Source organism: Squalius cephalus (assembly GCF_949319135.1).
Source record: "Squalius cephalus genome assembly, chromosome: 5".
Lineage (NCBI taxonomy): Eukaryota > Metazoa > Chordata > Actinopteri > Cypriniformes > Leuciscidae > Squalius > Squalius cephalus.
In genome coordinates this window covers 33,295,764-33,310,808 of record NC_137126.1, presented here as the reverse complement: position 1 = coordinate 33,310,808, position 15,045 = coordinate 33,295,764, and the positions used below count along the sequence as shown (strand labels likewise).

General features: G+C 38.0%; 1 protein-coding gene across 1 annotated transcript in view; it reads right to left on the bottom strand.

Moving 5' to 3' along the window:
- Window positions 1-4,771: 4,771 nt before the first annotated feature.
- The window catches only part of snx19a (sorting nexin 19a), a 49,014-nt gene continuing 38,740 nt past the window's right edge, over window positions 4,772-15,045 (bottom strand). Inside the window, exons 12-13 of the mRNA XM_079870401.1 lie at window positions 5,161-5,223; window positions 4,772-4,940 (exon numbers count right to left, since the gene is read on the bottom strand). Coding sequence (XP_079726527.1) covers window positions 4,922-4,940; window positions 5,161-5,223 — 82 coding nt within the window. The 3' untranslated portion in view covers window positions 4,772-4,921. The remainder of the gene's footprint in view (window positions 4,941-5,160; window positions 5,224-15,045) is intronic.

Below are 15,045 nucleotides of genomic sequence, written 5' to 3'. Positions count from 1 at the left end.
GCTGAGGAACATGGGAGAAATACTGAGCTCACTGGCATGCAGGCATTTTATTCCTCACCATGGAATCGTAAACGTCTGAGCTTCATATTACCAGACGCGTGCCAGAGAGAAAGGAAACCGCATATAATTAACCAACACCCCTGAGGTGGAGTAAAAGCTCAGTGACACATCTGTCAAACAAGCTGACAACATGGTGGAATACAGGTGGGTGCCATTGGGAATGATGGAAGCATGCTCTCATGCTTTGGTTAGTTTACAGCCCCAGTTTATGGAGTGTTTCCTTCTTGACAAACACACAGATTTGCTCTTGGATTTTCTCCACACAAAACACCACTTTAACATACTGAGACTCGCTGGAGAGTAAGAAAAAAATATATCAGGTTGTGTAGATATCAGCACAAACCTAAATAACTATAAAATAAACTAGATGGGTAGAGTTCAGAAAGATGAATTTTGATGTTGGCTTGACAAAGCCTTGACTGAAAATATGAAATAATTGTACAAGTTTGAAGGCTTTACAGACTGTAGTCAGAAAAAAAGTTGGAAAGACCTTCAGTTTGATGTGGTTGCTAGGGAAACGCTAGGCAGTTAGAAGAACATTCTGCAAGGCAGTTGCTCTGAGTGGTTGCTAGGTAGATGCTAATACGTTGCTATAGGGTATTCTGTGTTGTTGCTAAGTGCTTATTATGGTATTCTCTGTGGTTGCTAGGGCATTACTAGGGTATTCTGGGTGGTTACTAGGGTACAACAGTCGGGTACCCTATGAGTAAAAACTCATTAATTTCCTCCATAAGGAAATTGACTTTGAACGATACCTTATTAACCTTTAAGACAGACCTACTGTGAGCTATGAGGTTGTTTATCAATTATTATTCTTTTTTTGCTTCTGCTGAAACTGTCAGCCTACATTATTTCAGCGTATTTTTTTAAATAATCGTGTTTAAACAGTGGAATTCCTGGTGAAAAACAACATTATCCATGATGTTATACAGAAAATTACGCCAATCAGAGTTAAAAATAAAAAAAGCAACACGCTCCAAAATGGCTGTTTAGCTCGGCCCACTCCCATGAAGCACTGACATAATCGAGTCGGTCTCCCTACATTCTCAAAATACTGAAATGTTTTGTACCTTTTTCTTTTTGTCCAATTTTCAAAAACTTTTTTGCTTCAAATCAAAGTTTGTAGTGTTGAGTCACCTCGTAGCTGGTTGTCTTGGTTCATGGCTTATTAATCTTTAACAAAGACTATTTTAAAATCCCTATGGGAAAAATGACTGAAACAAAATACTTCCGGAACCAGCGCTATTGAAAAAGGAGGTGGGCACTAATGCACTCTATTATGTTGCAAGGCTGTTGTTCTTGGTGGTTGCTAGGGTGTTCTGTGTTGTTGCTGGGTGATTATTAGGGTATTCTCTGTGGTTGCTTGGGCGTTACTAGGGTATTCTGGATGGCCACTATTGTGTTGCAAGGCAGTTGTTCTGCATGGGGTTACACTTTATTTCCTTGGTTCATTTTAGACATTCTACTAATCAGTTGTCACAAGACGAAGAAGATGAAGACAAAGGCAGACAGGATCCAATATGAAGTGATTTTAATATTACAACAAACACAGACAGAAGTTTTAACAGTGCGTGAGTGAAACATGGGGTAAACACACACAACACGCAAAGATCGACCGACAACCAAAGACTGAAAACAGAGGAACTAAATACACAGAGATAATGAAATGATAATGAACAGGTGTGATGGTTAGATGAGTGTCCATGACAACTGATGACTGGTGGGAAAATCAAATAAAGGAACACATGTGACTGATGAAAACAAACTGAAAGTCCATGAAAACAAACTAACTGGACATAACTGTGACATCAGTAACTTTGCAACTACATGTCAACTAACTCTCATTAGAGTATTAGCAAACTCTATAGTAGACTGTTAGGTTAGGGTTAGGTGTTAGAGTAAGTGGACTGAATAAGTTATTTATAGTCAGTAGAATGTCTGTTGGGGAACCTGTCAACACTCCCGTTTTCCCCGGGAATCTCCTGTATTTCACACCCATCTCCCGCCCTCCTCCCGTTTTGTTATTTCTGCTGTGAAACTCCCGTAATTTGTATGGCCCAAACGTCGTTATATGAACAATCAACCCGTTCCAAGGTTGTCCAGTTGCCAGATCCTCTATGAAACCCATCCTACTCGCGCAATCAACACATCATACAAATTTCAACCCATTTGTGAGCTCAACCTGGCAACCTACAACCCAGTTGTGCCATCGATATCTGCGCAGGTAGTAGACGCGGGAAGTTGAATAAGCTTTACTGGTAGAAATGGGAAAAGACTCAGTGGTAAGTGAATATTTAACGCAATTAACGCAGCATCCGTTTTTTTCTGTCATCCTTTGGCTGCATGGCGTTACATTATATGATGCGCTTTTATTCTTGCTATGCTTTTAAACCATTCAAGCCATATCTTACTTATTTTTTAAAACTTCAAAAGCGGAAAGCGCATCACTCATTCCTGGGAATACATTTGACATCACAGCCTGACCTTGACGGAAATAAATATCCTATGCCAAAAGTACCAGAGAAAAAGTCTCAGCTGTGCTCAGATTTGTAAACCGTACAGTTGGTTTTTCAATCCGTACCCGTTTCGCCCCGTGGCTCAAAAAGGACACAACAAAAATAGGGACACACGAAAGCCAAAATAGAATGCAAAATTTATTAACAAAATAGAACTATACAGAAAAAAAAAACTAAGTAGGCTACAAGGTAACAGTGAACAAATTCATAATCCGTGCACGCTTTCGCAATCGTTGTTTTGTAAATCGTTCTTTCGCAATAGTTGTTTCTAATATTCAGTTCCTGTGAAAAATTGTGAAATAGCCTACTGTTCCAATAGCTGAAGTTACACAACAATATGCTGATTGATTAGGCTACATAATATTTGGATGTAATATTCAGTTCTAGTGAAAATCTGTTCCAGTTAATGGAGGTGATGTGTAATATTCAGTACCAGTAAACTCCACCCGCTGGAACAGTTTCTTACAGTAACTGAATATTACACAAAATCACCTGTTCAGTTTTGCAAACTGTTCTCACAGATTTGTGGCCTATACCTTATTTTAGAAATCTGATTTTCTGTATATTGATTTGTTGTGTCTTAACTGAATTTTTCTATGATTTGGCGATGGGGTGTGTAATGTAGATGACATAGAACCACATGTGGTTGAACTGAAACCCCCCCAGGTCTCCTGTATTTTGGTACCCAAATGTTGAGTATGGTTGGGGAACCATCAAAATAAACTGTTAGCAGATATTAAGCAGACAATTCATACTTTGCAGTCACGTGACTACCAAGGATACCTGGCGGGCAACAAACGGGTATTTTCAACATAGAGTCCTGTAGTTCCAGGTCTTTCTAGCTATCAAGTCTGTTAGCGAGCTAGCTGCATAACTATGGACTAGGATTAACTCCAAGGTAGGTAAATTGTGTAAAGCAGACAAGGTTTTTTTTAGATAATCAAGCAGTAATAATTCCTCCGTAAATAATCTAGCTCTACTGTTGGGTCATCTCTGGTTCTCATTGAAAACCATAGATATCACAAACCTCAAAACAACCTATCACACACACTTTTGTTGTTGTTAGCAAAAGACGACAGCTGTTACTGTGCGTTCACACCGCCAACGGCGAGAGCGTCAAAGTGCCCGGGAGTCATTCATTTTCAATGAATTTTGCCACTCTCGCCAGCGGCGGTGTGAACGTACAGTTAGCCTAGCTTATACTCATAACACAAAGAGCTGACTCGCCGAACCAGCTGGTGGTTGATTGACGAAACTACAGGGTAACTTAAAGACACGATTAATTACATGATCATACATCCATTGTATTCAAACAAATGTTGAAATTACCTTTGATGGAATGATCACTGCACAGACGTGTACTGTGAAGGTTGCTTATCTCATCTGCGGTTAGTGCATCCAATCGCACAACAACTATCTGGTATGTCGTTTACACCTCAAAACACCAACTTTTGTATAGTAAAACTGGCGACGTCCTGGCAAGATCCTTGATTAGTTTACTGGGTTTCGTTGCTGGAGAACGACGTTCTTGCCCGCCAGCCAGTACTTGTGACGTCACATGCAAAGTATGAATAGGCTATAGGCCTACTAACTCTGCTGACTGGTTGACATGTAGTTGCAAAGTTACTTATAGTTAGTAGAATGTTAAAAGTGAATTATCGAAATAAAGTGTTACCCATGGTTACTATTATGTTGCAAGGCAGCTGTTCTGGGGGGTTGCTAGGGTGTTGTTGCTAGGTGAATCGAATAAATAAACGATTTAAGCTGTTCCTGGCAGCTATAGTTGAACCTTCTCACTTTCTCTTGCATTAACTCCTCATCAGAACAAGCAGAAATAATTGTCATCTCTCAAGCTCCATACTTGAACATACACTCTTAATAAAAATAGTTCTAAACAGTACCACATTTGGTTCTTCGGCTTGTAACAATAGCAGAACCCTTTTTGGTGCTTTATAGAACCCTTTTTATAAGGTTCCATAAAAAAACATGCTTTGCTATATAGGACCTTAATGGTGTTATAAATAACATTTTCAACAATGTTTATTTCATTAATATTAGTATCTTCATATTATTAATATTAACATTATTTTTTATAAATTATGTATTAATATTGTTTTTTTTAGTCCTCTATCTGCCTGGTCTTAAATCATGTTGCCTCTATTTAGGTTTTACATTTTAAAAAAACAGCATGTTGTGTCAATTAGGTATTTTTTATTTGTTATTGACATGGCAGATAGTAGCAAAAATGACAGTGCTCTAACAACAGTTGTTAGCTGAAAACATTAATAAATAACAATTGACATTGAACACGATATGTAATGAAGATCATCTGCAAATCTCTGAAATTATGATGTGTGACAGCATCTGAAATACACAATTGAGTTTAGAGTTACATTCCATTTCCATTTGATTATGTAAAAACAATTATGTTCATGAAGGCTAAAATTAGCAAAAATGGACAGTGTGAGTCCTTTACCAGGTTGAAAGGAAAAAGTGCTATAAAGTCATGGGATAGCTTTAATGTTTTTTTGTGACTGGGTATGTTTAGGCTTAAAAAAAAAAAATCCATATCTCTGTTACTTGCTTTGTGGAGAAGAGAAGATGAGTATCCTTAACTGAACTGCTCACACTTACATGTTCTGTTAAACTAAAAAGAGAAAAAGACCCGATTGTTAGGAAATGATTGTTAGAATATCTATAGATTTATGGATGTCTGGCTGAACAAAAAACAGAGAATTCTTCCTCTTTCTCCAAATCAAACATGTTCTACAATAACATAAGCAGTGATATTAACATGCAAGTTGCCATCTAAAACAAATACCTGGGTGGCGAGTAATAAAAAGAGCAAAAGAAAGAGAAGAATTTACATCTCCATCTTGATTTGTGTCAGCCCCCCTCCTACCATCAATGCAGGACCCCTTTCTATGCCACCATCCCTGTTTGTACAAACAGTACAGACATACTCTCTCATTATTTATGATGGATACTGGCTTTGTATACTCCCCTGTGCGTTTATTTGGTCTGCTTGGCTGTTGTCTTGGAAGCTCTATCGTGTTTTTTGGAAAGAAACCGTCAATCACAGGTTGACTGTGGTCGACGGGTTGGTTCTTTAGCTGAGATTGACTGCCTGATGGTTCCAGGTCAGAAATGTTATCTATAAATGTTTGGATGTGGCCCTAGGCTGTTTGGCATGTACTGTGCCAGCGTGCTCGTGCTCTGTACCTCAAGTTGCTGCACACACAAAACATGTGGTAAAAATCCACCAATGTATGTTACTTTCTTATTTGACACAACTCACAAACCAAATATGAAAAAAGTGAAGCTTGAAAAGTTGCATAAATTGCAGTTTCCAATGTTTGGTTCAGGTCATTGTTTTAAATAAACAGCTAGTTCTAGCTCTGGAGAATGAAAAAAACATGACCTCACAGAAGGCTGAGAAAGCTGTCAACAAGTGAGGACGATGCCAACGCTGACACCACTCAGCTTCATTTTGTCTAAATGGCTTTTTCTATTATTATTGCAAAGATCTCTCATCTCAGGATGTAGGCTACATGATAACACCATGTAGAGATGTTTTCTGTAACTTTGACTTACTTGATTAAATTCTTGACTTGATCAGTTAAACACAATGAGTTCAAGGTAGGCAAAAGAGATACTGCTGACTCTTTTTCCGCTGCTGTCACTGTTAAAGTAATTTAGTGGAAAAAAGAGTGATTTACGCATTGTTTCATCTCATGTTCTGTGATGTTTGTTTCAATTTTGTACTGCCAATTATTTTCTCATTCATCATTTTCAAGGAGGGTTCCTTAGAGGAATTCCCACTGGTGTATGTGTGGTTGGGGTGTGTGTTTATCAATCAGCAAAAATCTGTCAACATCTCTCTTGCCTCTGTTCAATATCAAATTAACTACAAACAACACAAGTATGACATGATTGAATCTTATTCTGTTGAACATAAAAACAAGACAACACAGGGCCTCGTGGGAGTTAAAAAACTAAATTAAAAACATTTCTGTAATTCTACAATAAAGGATTTCTAAAGTCATGTTTTCTTTTTGCTGACAAAAAGAGAGAGTTTACCCAACAACAACAAAAATCTGTCATCATCTACTCTACACACCTTCATGACGTTCCACACCTTTATGTCTTTTATTTCCTTTGTGGAAAACAAAAGAAGGTATTGGACATAAGGAACATCCATTGGAAGTTAAGGAGGCTAGCTAGACCCTCCCTCCTCCTCATCCGCGCACTAACCCCCCAAACCCCACCCCGAAATCCTTCTTGTCGGTTACTGGAACAGTTTGTCATGTTTCGTGGTGCGGGTTATCCCAGTTTGTTTTTCTTGCCGTTTGCGGAGCCTGGCCTGTCTACAGAGACCGCGTTTTTTACAGTGTGTTCAGGGGACAGGCAGCTAGTGGATAGGGAGGAGATGTTTGCTGTATGTGACAAAAAATGTTTTGGCCTAAAAAACGTGACATCGCTTAGAGCACCTTTAAAATGATCCTGTATCAAAGGAACTTACCATTTCATAAAAACAAATGCTCCTGAGCAGACTGCAAAGAATGATGTTAAGCAGCAGCAAGCACAAACCAATGTACAAATATGGAAATGTTTTACATTTTCTGAGGCTTTCAAACAATTAAAAAAAAAAAAAAAAATCAAGCAGCAGCTTATCAAGTAACCTCAATATGTCAGCATATCAGCATGCATACAACTTTCCTAATAAAAAGTCAAAATTCCCTGCCATTTATGGCATAAGCAGCATGTAAAACGGGAAGGACATTCTGCATTCACTAGAACACACTCAATCAGAATAAAAACAGATGACGTCATCCATGGTGAAGCCCCAGATGAGTGTGTGTGTGTGTGTGTGTGTGTGCGCGCGCACAGATTAATGGGAAACATTTAACGCACTGAGACTCTATGTTGAATTATCCCCTTTGGATTTTTCCCCTATGCTATTACCTTCCCCCTTTGGAATGCCTGTTTTAAATTTTAGCGTGCCTCGTTTCCTAGCTCTTTAATACAGGGAGAAAATAATTTATAAAATGAGATGTATGTTGCTCTCACAAGGAACACCAAATATGATAAATCTGCACTTCAACGATACCATGTTTTAAAATTGAATGCAACACTTTCTCTTAGCGAAAAATATTATTAATCATAAAAAAAATTAATCATTCAAATCACATGAAACACATGTTGCTACCTAGCTCTGATCTAACATATTGATAAGAGAATGAAAAACTCATAAAGACTATTTGACATCTGTAATACTTCCATTCTGAGGCATAAATGATACTATATGTCCAGCAGTGAAGGCATTTTTTTACTTTAGTGTTTTGTGGTCTCCATCCTCTCTTACGAAAGCTCATTGTTGCCTGTGGATTGTTCTTTTGTTAGTTCAAGACATTATAATTAATGATGTTGTTTCCATGTGGGGAAATAGCTTTGGTGTCTTGAGTGACCTCATGTGTCTCATGCTAAGCAGGTGTCTGATTTCGCCACTGACTTGACTTGTCTGTGATGAGTCCATGAGAGGGAGAGAGAATCTAATTTCACTTAGTCCAAGTTGGTAATAGTTATATGTGTGTGTGTGTGTGTGTGTGTATGTGATAGATCTACTAAATAGCCTAGACATCACACAGACTGCTTGTTATCCTGGTGATGATTCACAGGATGTTTTCCTGTGGCGTTAAATGTGCGTAAATCTTAAATGCATGTATAATGTAAACAACTGCTCCATTACATGGCAGGACAACAAACTGAGAACAAAAACAGCACACACTGAAACACCTGATGAATGAAATGAAATCTGCTCTGTGTGGGAGTCCTGCATTTGGGCTTGTGAAAATATGTACAAGTATGCATCATGTGATGAATGATTCACATATTTAATTCTGAGTGGACTGCGGGCTAAGGGTACTTTTTAGGTCCAGTGAACATTGCAAAACAGTGGAGCTTGTTATTGAACAATATAAGGGCCAAAAGGTCATCATCATTAATCATGCTCAAGTTAAAATTCATATAAGGGATTTTACCTTGAAGAATGTAGCTGCAGACGTGCTAACGTACAGGGTTTCTAACTTGTCATCATAATGGATGACGCTAATTCAGCTATAAGCTAACTGCAGCTTTCAGTATTTATTACATGCAGTACAGGGAAATAACAAACTAAAAGTAGTAATGCTACTGATGTCACCGTTATGTTCTGTTAATTTCATGGACTTTCAGGTTGTTTTCACTTGTCACATGTCTTCTTTGTTTAGATTCCCGCCACTCGTTTGTCTCCTTGGTTACCATCATTATTAGTTAGTGTCAGCTGTGTTTAAGTAATTATCCTTGTTTGTGTTTTTACTTAAGTTGTTTTTTCACCTACACTCCTTGTCTGGTATTGTCTGTGCACTAGCACACTGTCTTGTGTGGTGGTGGTGGTGGTGGTGGTGGTGGTGGTGTAGGTGTAGGTGTAGGTGTAGGTGTAGGTGTAGGTGTAGGTGTAGGTGTAAGTGTAGGTGTAGGTGTAAGTGTAGGTGTAAGTGTAGGTGTAAGTGTAGGTGTAAGTGTAGGTGTAAGTGTAAGTGTAAGTGTAAGTGTAAGTGTAAGTGTAAGTGTAAGTGTAAGTGTAAGTGTAAGTGTAGGTGTAGGTGTAGGTGTAGGTGTAGGTGTAGGTGTATTTGGATTTAGCTGTGGTCTATTTGGATTTAGCTGTTAAACCTTGTGTTATATTATCTTCATTGGATCAAAGCGTTACAACTAACTAGTGCAACATTTTCCAGTAACAAGCTATTCTTTCAAAACTATTTTGCTCTGGCCAAGTAATGTTAACATGCATTTTAGGTTTGTTTAGATGGTTCATGTACATAAACAATGTGATCAAAACAAATTTCGCTAATGCACTTTACACCCAAAGCAACTTGCATTGCATTTAAGGTATGGATTTTATTCATGCATGCATTCCCTGGAAAACAAACCAATGACCATGGTCTTGCAAGTGCCATACTCCACTGTTTGAAAAGTGAGTAGGCCTAGTAGTTTGAGTTGTTTAACTTTAAATTATGAGTAGCTTGTTGCTTGGCAAGCCACAGTTTCAAAGTATCTTCCCCAACACTGAACCATAGAACACTTAAGCCAATAGAACCCCCAAAATACTGGAGTATACAGAAACAGCTTTAAATCTTATTAAGAACTTGGTTTGGCAAAGCTAAAGACTTTAGGATGATAACCAAATATTCATTTTTGAGAAATGAAAGACTTTTCATTGGAAAAACCCAAATTGATCAACCATTAATTTGAATATTGGGAGTGGGACTAAAGCCTTTTTTAACCTTGCACTGTACCACAATGAAACCTAAATCCAATAATTCATCTTCTCCCTTACGTTTTTTCCTCACACGCACTACCCTGATTTCTTCTGCCAAACCTTGATGGCTTAGATATACAGCTCTCTTGCAGAGCTAGGAAAAAATGATGAAAACTTGAAGATTTGCTTTATTAATGGCATTAATTTGTCATTAATCTCCTTGACCAAACATACAGACAGGGGCTGCATTTTATTCAGAATGGCATAACATGCTGGAATCTCTTCTACGGCTTAAGTGTACCCGCAAACAATTAATCATAATATGAAAATACTATGATGACCACAACTCGAAAACTGCACTCTGCACTGAAACTTCAGACTGAAAGGGATAGTTCACAAGAGAAATTAGAATTGTGTCATCATTTACTCAGCCTCATGTCATTCCACATTATATGACTTCTGTAGCACAAATTTGATATACTGTCCAACATAAATTCAACTATACATTGACATAATCTTTCTTCTTTTTGACCTAGTTCTGTACGGCAATAAATTCTTATCATCAGTCAAGACCAAGAGTGATAGTCTCACTGAGAAACACAGTTATCCCAGTTCAAGTGCAGACACAACATATAATTCCTCCAGTTATGAAGATTAAAGACTTTCAACATTTGCCAAACTATGAAGCAGTATGAGAACATATCAGTCTCCCTCTCCAAAGGTGTCTCTCTCACACCTGTTTCACGTTCAGAAATCCCATGGCTCCTCTTAGGAATTACATAATGCCCCCTTCATTTGTTAATATCCCCTCCTTCTCTTTCCCATTCCACTCGCTCATTCTCCTGAAACCAGACACAAGATCAGTTCATTCATTATTCTAACCCCAGGAACTCTAGAGTGGAATAATAATGATTTCATCTCTTGTCATTGCAAAGTAGAACTGAATTTTAATACATTTATTTATCCATACATCATCACCCAATGCTGATCAATTACAGTCACCCAACCATTTATTTTATCATCAGACGCATCTTTATCTTTGCGAGTAAACAAATACAGTCTCCGAGAAGAGTCATTCTGTCCTGGCATGGATTGGAGGCAGGAGAATGATTCCCATGAGTCATACTGGAGCGCCAAGTGGAATACTGTAACCTGTATATAGGTAACTTGGCACAGACTTACCAACACATGCAGCTATGAAAATAAAAGCCCCTTTACATAGTGAGCACACTGCTAATGGACGTCCCATGTGGGAACAACACGTTGGTGGTGCAGTTTCAGACAAAGAGCAAAAAAATAAAAGTTTCAAACAATAATTGCTATTCTGACTAGTTTGTGAGAATAATTGTTGCTCACACTATAGTCAGCATATCCATTAGGGCTTAAGTTGTCTATTGGGAGAGAAAAGCTGAATTGCTGAACCATTAAAAGCGTTAACTCCTCTGTGAACAGATGCCACATTCAACATCCAAATTTCCAACTGATTGCCTAAAAAATGGGGCAATTAGTGCTTTGACCATTATATTTCCTGACATTTCAAAGGAGGGCAAAGCCAGTAATTTACAAAATGGAATTGGATGGGATCCCTATATTCCCTATTTGCAGTGGTTTTCTCACTCACCTGCTCACTCACTATCTTCTCTATTACAATATTTCCTATACCGTTATTGTGAGTAACTCCGGACCACTAGCGGCTCCTGACCGTAAATTTAGGTAGGCATATTATGGGTCTTAGTGCTATAGTTTATGATAAACATTTTTGTAAGCTTTATATTCTAATTGCTGAACACACGCAGAACACTTTTGGCAGAGGTTGCAATATTCATCCTGAGGGTGGCGCTTTAATGTTGATTGACAGGCTTTTAAAGGGGTCCTATTATGCTTTTCCACCTTTTCAACTTAAGTTTGTGTGTGATGTTGCTGTTTGAGCATAAAAAAGTTCTGCAAGGTTACAAAGCTCAAAGTCCACTCCAAAGGGAGATATTTTATTTAACAGAATTCACTTTTCCAGAACTACAACGAACGGCTCGTTTGGACTACAATGTGATTTTTCCGGTCACAATGTTCCTCGTTTAACTAATCCCGGCCAACAGAATACACAAAAAAGGTGCGAGGCCTGGTTGAGCTGCATTAGAGAAAACTAACGGTTTTGTGATCGATTACTGTTTGTATTACCTTAGTTTTCCAACAAATATCATGGTTAAATGATTGATAACATCGTATCTTTAAGAAAATAACATAAAAACATACTGAAACGTCCAGTGAAATCCATGCTTGCAAAGTCTGTGCATGAAATCCGTTCTGAACGATCCTCTTGTTTGTTAACATTGTCAGGATCTGAATCAGGCTCAAACTGGTTTTAAATTGACGCCATCCTCAATATTTACACTAGAGCAGAACTCTCGTGAGCATGTTTAAACTAAAGGATTTATACTTTCATTAATTTGATACGCTAGTCCACATAGGAAGAACAGACATGTTACTGACCTGATGGAGACTAATATACACATAGCTGAAGCGGATTGATCGTCTTGGTCTAGAGCAAGGTTAACGTAAGCTAATGTGAAAACAAGCGTGGCAGTCTGAAATCTGCCCCAATGGCTCTCTATTAGAGTGTGCTGCAGTTCCATTTTTCACCACAGATTTCCATTGGAAAATTTGTGGGGCACTGTAGAGCTGAGGAGGACACAGGCACCGTCTGCCCCACTTAGTATCATGATACATGCCTGCTGAAGCCATGAGCTAAATTTGAACACATCCTGCTCACTTTATGACTTAAAATAGTCTAGAAAATCCGAAAAATATTTGTTGAAGAATGCTGAACACATTTTAAATCTATTATTGATTCAGCTTATATAGAGATCTATATTTTGGATCAATATTTTGGCAGAACCCCATCTGCCCATACAGACGAGCCACGGCTGCTCCCGACTAGGTAGCCCCCATTGCATATAGTTTACAAACCGCTCTGTCCAATGGAGAGCTACAGTATCATTAATGCTTTAACTTAAGTATATTGATTGTTCATTAAGGATGCACGGATATAAAAATTCTGACCAATATAGATCAACTGATATTTATTTTAATAACTGATAAAATGGCATGCAAAATGAGCATGCACAATTATTTAAAAACAGTCAGTTCATTTTGTAGTAGGTCATTTACAGTGAGCACCTACAGGCAGGTGCAGTTCATTACACACACACTCTCTCTCTCTCTCTCTCTCTCTCTCTCTCTCTCTCTCTCTCTCTCTCTCTCTCTCTCTTCTGCATGTGGAAGCTGGACTCTTCCCATAGACCTCAATCCCTCCAGACTCATTAACTCTTCCATCCCCTCCAGCTGTCTTCTAATAGTCTTTCTCAAGCTTATTTTATTTTACGCTCATTTTTTACTTGACATCTTGACAGGAATGAGGCGTGGAGTGCTCAGCTGTTCTGAGTGTTAAAGACCGTCATTCCTCTCTCTTTTTCTCTCTCCAAAAGTTTTTCGCTGACCAGTAAATGGCCTACTTTTCTTCTTTCTCCCTCGTTCTCTCATGCCCCCTCCCCTCTCTGTCAGCTACAAAGGATGGATGATCTTGATCCTTTCCTCTCTATCCATCTTCTCCAGATGATTTGAGAAATTTCAGCTGGAACACGTTTTACAGTAACAATCAATCAAATACAGACACGTCAGACTCTTACCTGGAAAACATTCAAACTGGGCACATAGACAGAAACATATATGGCATTCCTCATTCATATCTCACATCATATATAAACACAAGTTTCTCCTACACAGTTGCAACTTCTACAGATGATTTGCTTTAAACAGAAATTAAATTTCCTGTCATTTAATAACGCTGTTAAATCTTTAGCGAATCTCAAAATGAATATCCATTTTTAATACTGTAGATTATTTGTTATAATTCTATATTATATGCAATTATATATATATAAGTGCATTATATATATTATACTTGTTTTTAGTGTTTTTTTATTTATTTAGACTATATAATATATAACTTAATATTGGCAGCATGAAGATCATTCTTTTCTTAGTATCAGCGAGGTTATCAGTGCATTCTTACACTGAACACAATAAGAGTTATTATTAAAATGTCAAAGCTCCTCCTTAACACACAATAAAAATGCATAATGATCAGTAGCAGCCATGATCCGCTGCAATTTTAACTTGATTTTTATTAGGTTGGATTTGAACTGAGCTTCAGTGCACTCAACAAAACTGTAGGAAACATGTCTTACACCACGCTCTTGTTTGTGCTTTACTGATGTTTTACCTGATGTTTAATGAACTGATGTTTAATGAGCAGTGATAACACTGGATAAGTTCTAGGTTGCCTTACACCCTATTCTGCATTACTGCATGTCTCTAGAAATAGACAAGTATGTGTTGCCTTTTTCCACCCTGAGTGACCTCATTTGAACAGAGATTTTACTGAGCTAGGCTTCTGCCATCAGCTACTCAATGTCTGCCAAGATAAACGCCCTTTCTCCATAATGTAACTCAGAAACGTTTTGGTCGGCTGCAGAGTGAAGAACTCAGTTTAAGACTCACCAAATTCTGCACTAGTTACACCTGAACCGCAAAACAATCCCACATCAATTAATCCCCTGGGTTTTTCATCTGCTACTAAAACAGTTTTTTTCTTTTGATCTGCACTGTAATTAGTCAGACCTTCAATCTCAAAGCCAACACAAACTTTCTTGTAGAACACCTGCCACTAAAGTAGAGCTTGTTTTTGGTTTGCTGGCACAGATCTGCATTCCCTAATCAAATTCGAATCTTGATTTGATTAAGAAATAATGAGAATATCATAAATCTGCACAAATATCTGATACTGAACACCTTGGTCCTGTTTAGTTGCTGCAAACAATGGAAAATAAAACAGTCAGGAGGAAAAACACAAGAAGATAGTTTGAATGTTACCTAGATTAGTAACATCCAACAAGACTCAAAGTCAGTGACATCACTGAGCTGGCAGTTACTACAAGAGGCACAAACTGTACTCGTGAAGCTTGAGCCAGGAAACAAAGCCAAAACGCAACAAATTATAATCAAACAGACACCTGTTTAAAGCATGTGTCATTTTTCCCCTTGTTGTGTAGTTGATCAAATCTTTTCATAATGCTTTGCTCAAGTTTGACATACTTCCAGCTTGTTAGGATC